The following is a 10,000-nucleotide window of genomic DNA, read 5'->3' as shown; positions in this document are numbered from 1 at the left end:
GAGACAGTCTGTGACTTTTGAGAGGCAGTCTGTGACTTTTGAGAGACAGTCTGTGACTTTTGAGAGGCAGTCTGCGATTGCATTGAGGGCAACATTAGGTGGTACTATGGAAAGAGAGAGAGATGGAGAAAGGAGAGATAGAGAGAGAGTGACAGAAAGAGAGAGACAGACGGACAGAGAGAGAGAGAGACAGAGAGAGAGAGAGAAAGAGAGAGACAGACAGGCAGAGAGAGAGAGAGACAGAGAGAGAAAGAGTGAGACAGAGAGAGAGAGACAGAGAGAAAGAGAGAGAGACAGAGAGAGAGAGACAGAGAGAGAGAGAGAGAGCAGGTGTTACTCACAGGTGCGTCCCATAGAGGACATGGACAGTGTGCTGTCCTCTCCGTCAGGGTAGACAGGACTCACCGTCACCTTATACTCTGTGTCAGAGAGCAGAGGCTGCAAGAGCACCGTCTTCTCCTGGCCTGGAACAAGCACCTAAACACACACACACACACACACACACACACACACATGCACACACATATATATACACACACACACACACAGAGAAAGAGAGAAAGAAGAGATAGTGGATGGTATATTCATGTGTGTGTGTGCGTGTGTGTGTGTGTGTGTGTGTACGTGTGTGTATGCCTGCTTTTCAGATGCATGGAGTGTGTGACAGTGACAGTGTGTAAACTGAAGTTTAGTATTTGACATGATGGAGCTGTTCTCTCACTGTGAGTTCACTTGGAAACTGACCCTCTTATTGCCTTGACAACCAGTCTCCCCTTACAGACACATCATCAATCATACACACACACACATACACACGCACACACAGACGACAAGAACAGTTATAAACAAACATTCATTCTCTCTCTCTCTCCACTTCCTGTCTTTCTAACACACTCTCACACGTTCATTCTGAGATCTCACATCTCTAATCAATGTCTTCTCTCTAAAATGTGTGTGCGTGCATGTATGTGTGTGTGTGTGTGTTAATCAAACAACAGGTGTTCGTAGCGCACATGTTCTGTGTTACTGACATTATATGTTTAAGGATGAAAAGGAGAACACAGGGCAGAGACTAATGAGAATCAAAAGGAGTACAAGCTCAAACATCAGCCATCATGGCTCAGACCATGTCAGATTAGTTACTTAAGCCACACTCTCAGACCATGAAACTGCGCAGCTGGGCTCAAACAGCCTGGTGCCATGTCATAATCCCTGTGTCTCATGATCGATTGGTAAGTTTAAAATGCAGGAGAGCACTCTCTCTCTCTCCTTGCCTTTATCCTGCTGCTTCTGAGGTGACCACTTCTCCAAAACTCCCATTAGAGGAGCTGTCCACTGGACCTGTGGTGCTGAAAGTCTCTCTCTCTCTCTCGCTCTCTCTCTCTCTCTCTCTCTCTCTCGCTCTCTCATTCTCTTGATATTCTCTCATGAGTCTGTCCTCACACCACTCTTACTCCTTTGTGAAGGATGTAGGAAGGAGGGCTTTTTGCATTTGCTGTTGTTCTCTCTCTCTCTCTCTGTGACCTAAACGACTCTTGAAAAGATAATGGGATTTCTTTTTGTCCTGTCCTTGCTCTTTTATCTTGCAGAGAGCGTGACTGGCCTCTGACTCACACTGAAAATTAAAAGGCAAGAGGGACAGGGAGAAGACTGTGGTCACACTCAGATGTCAGAGAGCAACCATATAAACAAAACGCAACTGCGCAAATCAGAAACCAAACGTGACCGCAAAACCCAGAAACCAAATGCGACCGCAAAACCCAGAAACCAAATGCGACCGCAAAACCCAGAAACCAAACGCAACCTCACAAATCAGAAACAAAACATAACCTCACAAATCAGAAACAATACATAACCTCACAAATCAGAAACAATACATAACCTCACAAATCACAAAATACAACCTCACAAATCACAAAATACAACCTCACACATCAGAAACAAAATACAACCTCACAAATCAGAGACAATACATAACCTCACAAATCAGAAACAATACACAACCTCACAAATCAGAAACAAAACACAACCGCACAAATGAAAAAAAACCCCACAACCTCACAAATCAGAAACAATACACAACCTCACAAATCAGAAACAATACACAACCTCACAAATCAGAAACAATACACAACCTCACAAATCAGAAACAAAACACAACCTCACAAATCAGAAACAATACATAACCTCACAAATCAGAAACAATACATAACCTCACAAATCAGAAACAATACATAACCTCACAAATCAGAAACAAAACACAACCGCACAAATCAGAAACAATACATAACCTCACACATCAGAAACAATACATAACCTCACAAATCAGAAACAATACACAACCTCACAAATCACAAAATACAACCTCACAAATCAGAAACAATACATAACCTCACAAATCAGAAACAAAACACAACCTCACACATCAGAAACAATACACAACCGCACAAATCAGAAACAATACACAACCGCACAATTGAAAAAAAACCTCACACAACCTCACAAATCAGAAACAAAACACAACCGCACAAATCAAAAACCAAATGCAACCTCACACATCAGAAACAAAACACAACCTCACACATCAGAAACAATACACAACCGCACAAATGAAAAAAAACCCCACAACCTCACAAATCAGAAACAAAACACAACCGCACAAATCAGAAACCAAATGCAACCTCACAAATCACAAAATACAACCTCACAAATCACAAAATACAACCTCACACATCAGAAACAAAATGCAGCCTCACAAATCAGAAACAAAATGCTACCTCGCAAATCAGAAAAAAGGCAACCTCACAAATTCGCCCACAGTTACTCAGTCCTCCTCTAAATGGCCTTTAGCAGGTCCTGTGTTTCATTAACTGTATTACACATGCTCCATTTAACTTACACTGTTGTCCAGACAGACCTATTCATATTGAATACTGTGCACACAGTGGATGCAGTCAGTGCAATAAGCACATTTTGAGCAAGTGCAACAGAAAACTTGGTAAAGAGTCAATGGATGTGATGCAATTTTAAAAAATGAGCTGACTCCGTGTGTGTATTTCTGTAGCAGGTCTGAGGTCAGAGGACACGACTGAGCTGACTCCGTGTGTGAATTTCTGTAGCAGGTCTGAGGTCAGAGGACACGACTGAGCTGACTCCGTGTGTGAATTTCTGTAGCAGGTCTGAGGTCAGAGGACACGACTGAGCTGACTCCGTGTGTGAATTTCTGTAGCAGGTCTGAGGTAAGAGGACACGACTGAGCTGACTCCGTGTGTGAATTTCTGTAGCAGGTCTGAGGTCAGAGGACACGACTGAGCTGACTCCGTGTGTGAATTTCTGTAGCAGGTCTGAGGTCAGAGGACACGACTGAGCTGACCTGTGTGTGAATTTCTGTAGCAGGTGTGAGATCAGAGGACACGACTGAGCTGACCTGTGTGTGAATTTCTGTAGCAGGTCTGAGGTCAGAGGACACGACTGAGCTGACTCTGTGTGTGAATTTCTGTAGCAGGTCTGAGGTCAGAGGACATGACTGAGCTGACCTGTGTGTGAATTTCTGTAGCAGGTCTGAGGTCAGAGGAGAGGAGAAAAAGTGCGAACACTCTGGAGTTCAAACCCAGACACAACAGCAGCTTTGACTGAACTGTGTCCTTACAGCAGGAAGGTCTCTGTATGCGCGATTTTAAGTGTGTGTGTTTGTGTGTGTGTGTGTGTGTGTTTCCTCTGATAGGTGTGAGACAACAGTATAGTGTAATTAAATTCTGGCAGCATCTGGTCTGGTTCCCGTAGCTCACAGGAACAAGACATTCTCTCTCTGGTCCTTCACTGGCACCGAGGTAATAAATTTGCCCTGGTTTTTTTTTGTTTGTTTGTTTGGTTTTTTTGTGCAGCAGTATGGATGGTTGGATGCCCTCTGATTTATAAGTGGTTTATGATGACGCACTCAGAATCAGGGATTTGGCTGAGGGAAGTCTGACACTCCCAAAAATTTCCTGATACAAAGCAGGACATATTCTTCATGCCAAAGACAGTCAAAGAGCAGACCACCCACTGAGTTAGAGAGGTGAAGAACGAATGAGCTGGCATTGTACTGCCATTAAAGGGGAGACCTACAGGCTGCTGGTTGGACGCCTGAACACGGTGTTGAGAAATAAGCCGGTGGCAGTGGAGGCCGCAGAGCTCTGCGGGTTCTGTCGTTAAGATGCAGACACTCAAACCCAACACGTCAATTCTCAGCAGCACTACAAAGCCCAGCAAAAAGAAAAAAAGCAACTGAGGAGAAATTGAGGACCGTTTGAGGAGGACGATTTGATTTTCAATAGATTTTCTCCAGTTAAAAATACAAACCGCTGTCTGCCCTCACCCCATGTTTGTCCCCTTCTAGTCCAAGCCTTTTTTTTGTCCTCTGAGTTTGAACAAATGCTTACTGTGTTTGCACTGACCAGCAGCGATAACACACTTCATCCCCTTCTGCCACCAACCACACAACACAAATCACCTGCCTACATGCATCCCAGGCTCTATCTTAGACCCTACAGCGAAATTCAAATGCTAAATGCTACCTTAGACCCTAAGGCTAAATTCAAACTCTCTGAACAGAAAACATGAGACAAGCTTCAGTGAGAGAATAACCAGAGGGTTGTGGGTTCAGACCCATCGGCATGGCCAGTGCAGCCAGCGTGTCCGTGAGTGGAGCGTTTAACCCCATGGTTTCTCCACAGGTGTGTGTGTGTGTGTGTGTGTGTGTGAGTGTGTGTGTGTGTGTGTGAGCGTAGACAGAGATAACTGTAAGGCAGACAAAATAAGAGTGTTCACTGAATGAAAACCATTCTGATGATGCTGAAAGGGATTTGACAGGTAGAGAAAGGTAGAGAACTCTTTCTGATAGATTCTCATTGTTTTCAGCTAAGAGATGGCCAGCATTAACGTTTTCATGGCTCACCCAGTGGGATGTATGAAATGGCCATTTATATGGTCCTGAAGTAAGAAGGCAGTGGTGAACAGCTGAATGACAGTGGAATCTCTCTGCTGAGAGTGTGTGTTTGTTGATGTGTGTGTGAGGAGTGGAGGTACAGCACGTATGAATACATACACTCTCCTCAGCACGGTCTCCCCTCAAACTCACGTACGACACCCGGTACTGCTCCACCTCAGGGTCCTGGATCTCCCAGCTCACCTGGAGACTAAAGGTCGTCTCATCCTCCACCAGCACACTGCTCACGCCCAACCGAGTCACTGCAGGAAAGAGCACAGAGACACAGCCGAGTCACTGCAGGAAAGAGCACAGAGACACAGCCAGGTCACTGCAGGAAAGAGCACAGAGACACAGCCGAGTCACTGCAGGAAAGAGCACAGAGACACAGCCGAGTCACTGCAGGAAAGAGCACAGAGACACAGCCAGGTCACTGCAGGAAAGAGCACAGAGACACAGCCAGGTCACTGCAGGAAAGAGCACAGAGACACAGCCGAGTCACTGCAGGAAAGAGCACAGAGACACAGCCAGGTCACTGCAGGAAAGAGCACAGAGACACAGCCAGGTCACTGCAGGAAAGAGCACAGAGACACAGCTGAATCACTGCAGGAAAGAGCACAGAGACACAGCCAGGTCACTGCAGGAAAGAGCACAGAGACACAGCCAGGTCACTGCAGGAAAGAGCACAGAGACACAGCCGAGTCACTGCAGGAAAGAGCACAGAGACACAGCCAGGTCACTGCAGGAAAGAGCACAGAGACACAGCTGAATCACTGCAGGAAAGAGCACAGAGACACAGCCGAGTCACTGCAGCACAGAGATACAGTGGAAAGGAAAACCTATGTGACACAGGTACACATACGTTCTCACTACATCCATACACAGGAAGCCATACTGACTTAGATAGACAGACAGACAGACAGATGGGTGTACTGTGTTATGTGTAAATGGTTGGGGCTCTGTTCTGTTGTTGTGGTTACTGTCCTTGTTGGAATGCAGCAGTTCTATTTTTGAACGGTTCATTATTGTATGGTGTAAAAAGTGGGAACTTTGCAAAGCATGTAATTACTCTAACCAGGATCAAACATCTCCGAATGCAAAAGGGTTAGGTTAGGGTTAGCCATCAAACCAACACTCCCAAATAAACTTCAAATTCATCATTAGAGCGGTGAAAAACACTCATAACCAATCCAGCTTAATACAGGGACCTGCTGTGTCAACACGGGCCAGGAGAGGCGATAAGGTTTATTATTCTGATAAACATCGCTGGAACAGAAGCACCTTCATTTGGCTGCTGTGGCCGAGGTGGCAGCAACAGCAGTTTCTGACGGACCAATAAACAGATGCCATCTGGAACCTTCCGAAACCCCAGAGCGACACGGGCAGGGTCGTGAAGGGGGGAACAAAGCCCTCTCTCTCTCTCTCTCTCTCTCTCTCTCTCTCTCTCTCTCTCTCTCTCTCTCTCTCTCTCTCTCGCACTCTCCACAGTTTAATTCAGAGCACAATGCTTTACTGGCACAACAAATCAGAAAGCATACAAACAAACAGCTCAGCCCAGAGCCAACATGTTCAGCATAAATAAATAAATACATATGCATAAATATGTACATTGTAATACAGACTTTTGTAATAATATTGTGCGTGTGTGTGTTTGTGTTCCTAAAGCATATTTTTTTTGTTATTGCAACGCGGCCAGTTTCTTTTTCCTCCTAATAGACAGGACATCAGTTTGTCATGCAGAAGATGAAAACTGGGGCAGGTTTTTATAATGATGTAGAATTTATAAATATACTGGCTGTCAGGCTGTGCTGTCTCTAACACTCTTTGACCAGAGTGAGAATACAGCCTGTCCTCTCTGAGCAGCCAGGTGTGCCTGTGTCTTTCTCTATGGCAACTTCTCTGTGTGTTTACCTCTATGGCCAGGTCTGTATGTGTTTACCTCTATGGCCAGGTCTGTATGTGTTTACCTCTACGTCCAGGTCTACCTGTGTCCATCTCTGTGTCCAGGTATGTGAGTGTTTACCTCTATCGCCAGGTCTGTGTGTGTCTACCTCTAAGTCCAGGTCTGTCTATGACTGTCCCTCTTTGTGGTCAGGTCTATCTGTGTGGATCTCTATGGTCAGGTCTGTCCATATGCATCTCTTTGGCCAAACTATGCTTACTGTACGCTGTCATGGTTTTTCTCTCCTTGTTATCTCTGACAGCTTTCCATGTTACTTTCTCTCTCTCTCCTGTCCTCTGTGTCTGTGTGGACCAGTGGACATACTCTCTCTTGTCCTCTGTGTCTGTGTGGACCAGTGGACATACTCTCTCCTGTCCTCTGTGTCTGTGTGGACCAGTGGACATACTCTCTCTTGTCCTCTGTGTCTGTGTGGACCAGTGGACATACTCTCTCCTGTCCTCTGTGTCCGTGTGGACCAGTGGACATACTCTTGTCCTCTGTGTCTGTGTGGACCAGTGGACATACTCTGTCTTGTCCTCTGTGTCTGTGTGGACCAGTGGACATACTCTCTCTTGTCCTCTGTGTCTGTGTGGACCAGTGGACATACTCTTGTCCTCTGTGTCTGTGTGGACCAGTGGACATACTCTTGTCCTCTGTGTCTGTGTGGACCAGTGGACATACTCACTTGCTGTGGTGGTAACGGCCAGAGTGGTGGGTTCTGTAGTCGTCATTCCCACTGCAACAAACAAAACAATGTGTTTACACACACACACACACACACACACTCATACATACACATACACACGCACACACACAAGCACACACACCCAAACATACACACACACACACTTACACACTTATCACACACATGCACACACACTCTTACATACACATACACACACAAAAGCACACACACTCAAACATACACACACACACACACACACTGGTCTGACAGTGCCGGGTGTCTCCACACACTGGTCTAACAGTGCAGTGTGTCTCCATACACTGGTCTAACAGTGCCGGGTGTCTCCACATACTGGTCTAACAGTGCAGTGTGTCTCCACATACTGGTCTAACAGTGCAGTGTGTCTCCACACACTGGTCTGACAGTGCCGGGTGTCTCCACATACTGGTCTAACAGTGCAGTGTGTCTCCACATACTGGTCTAACAGTGCCGGGTGTCTCCACACACTGGTCTGACAGTGCAGGCTGTCTCCACATACTGGTCTAACAGTGCAGGCTGTCTCCATACACTGGTCTGACAGTGCAGTGTGTCTCCACACACTGGTCTGACAGTGCAGTGTGTCTCCACACACTGGTCTAACAGTGCAGTGTGTCTCCACATACTGGTCTAACAGTGCAGTGTGTCTCCACATACTGGTCTGACAGTGCCGGGTGTCTCCACATACTGGTCTAACAGTGCAGTGTGTCTCCACATACTGGTCTAAAAGTGCAGTGTGTCTCCACACACTGGTCTGACAGTGCCGGGTGTCTCCACATACTGGTCTAACAGTGCAGTGTGTCTCCACATACTGGTCTGACAGTGCCGGGTGTCTCCACACACTGGTCTGACAGTGTGGGATGTCTCCACATACTGGTCTGACAGTGCAGTGTGTCTCCACACACTGGTCTGACAGTGCCGGGTGTCTCCACATACTGGTCTAACAGTGCAGTGTGTCTCCACATACTGGTCTGACAGTGCCGGGTGTCTCCACATACTGGTCTGACAGTGCCGGGTGTCTCCACACACTGGTCTAACAGTGCAGTGTGTCTCCACATACTGGTCTGACAGTGCCGGGTGTCTCCACACACTGGTCTGACAGTGCAGTGTGTCTCCACATACTGGTCTGACAGTGCCGGGTGTCTCCACACACTGGTCTGACAGTGGTGTGTGTCCACACACTGGTCTAACAGTGCGAGGTGTCTCCACACACTGGTCTGACAGTGCAGTGTGTCTCCACACACTGGTCTAACAGTGCGAGGTGTCTCCACACACTGGTCTGACAGTGCAGTGTGTCTCCACATACTGGTCTAACAGTGCCGGGTGTCTCCACATACTGGCCGTGTCTGGAGAACACTCAGTACAGTTTCACTGATGCACAATAACCGAGGATGTTTGGCATTATTTTCCTATGTGTTCAGTCCATTCAATTCTCCACAGCACGCAGGAAAACAATAAAAATCAGTTTTTAAAAATACACAGGGGTTCTTTATATGCACCGTGTGTTATCCCCCACAGCGTGTCTAGAGCGTGAAACCTTAGAGATTTCTGCCAGAAGCAAAGTGCTTCTGACTCACGCCTCAGCACAACAATGCATCAGCATCAGGCCAGACTGAATGAGTTCAGCTAAAGAGCATCTGTCACCAGGCCCCACATCACTCACAGCCTAATTCAGTCCTCTGAACTCAGGGGAAAACCCTGCTTATGGTGTAGCCCAGAGGGAAAAAAAACCCAGGTTCAAATCAATTGACAATCACTAAGCCCTTGACTGGCTGAAACAGGAGTGTTAACACTGGGCTAAAACATAAACCACGCAACCCAAAGTGTCCTCCAGATTATGCCAGCAGGACAATATTCCTCAACACTCTCATGTGACCTTGAGAACAATAAGTGTGGAGCTCACTCTCTCACTCTCTCTCTCTTTCTGTCTCTCTCTCTCTCTCTTTCCGTATGTTTTTTCTCTTACGTGTAGTTCCCAGGATGACGGCAGCATCACTCTCTGACTGGTCTTTGTAGACTGCAGACAGGGCCACCTCATACTCGGTGAGCGGGGAGAGACCGCTGAGGGGATAGGAGTCTTCATCTCCAGCCAGCACCACCTGCAGACGAGGCACAGAGGAAACGGACAGGTGAGAAACAGGCAGCCTGGACACCAGGGGTGTCTGGAGTCACATTCTGACTGAAGACGAGAGCTCGCTGTCTGACAATACGGAAGAAACTGATGTTCATACGGATTTGTGTCGTTACAACAGCAGGAGAAACCCAATTATCCACAGGCTTGTGCGTCTTCCCCTCACCAGGTGCTCACCCCAGACTTTTAATGAGGCCCTGCATCTTACACACACTGCTTCCCCTCCACCATATGTGAGGC

At 46.8% G+C, this 10,000-nt stretch overlaps 1 protein-coding gene across 1 annotated transcript in view; it reads right to left on the bottom strand.

Moving 5' to 3' along the window:
* col14a1a (collagen, type XIV, alpha 1a) overlaps window positions 1-10,000 on the bottom strand; it is a 110,250-nt gene that overhangs the window by 54,562 nt on the left and 45,688 nt on the right. The window contains exons 16-19 of the mRNA XM_030783261.1: window positions 9,596-9,728; window positions 7,594-7,644; window positions 5,087-5,229; window positions 342-477 (exon numbers count right to left, since the gene is read on the bottom strand). Of these exons, the coding sequence (XP_030639121.1) occupies window positions 342-477; window positions 5,087-5,229; window positions 7,594-7,644; window positions 9,596-9,728 (463 nt within the window). The remainder of the gene's footprint in view (window positions 1-341; window positions 478-5,086; window positions 5,230-7,593; window positions 7,645-9,595; window positions 9,729-10,000) is intronic.

This window comes from Chanos chanos, chromosome 8 (genome assembly GCF_902362185.1).
Source record: "Chanos chanos chromosome 8, fChaCha1.1, whole genome shotgun sequence".
In the NCBI taxonomy this organism is placed as follows: Eukaryota; Metazoa; Chordata; class Actinopteri; order Gonorynchiformes; family Chanidae; genus Chanos; species Chanos chanos.
This window is presented reverse-complemented; position numbering and strand designations above follow the sequence as displayed.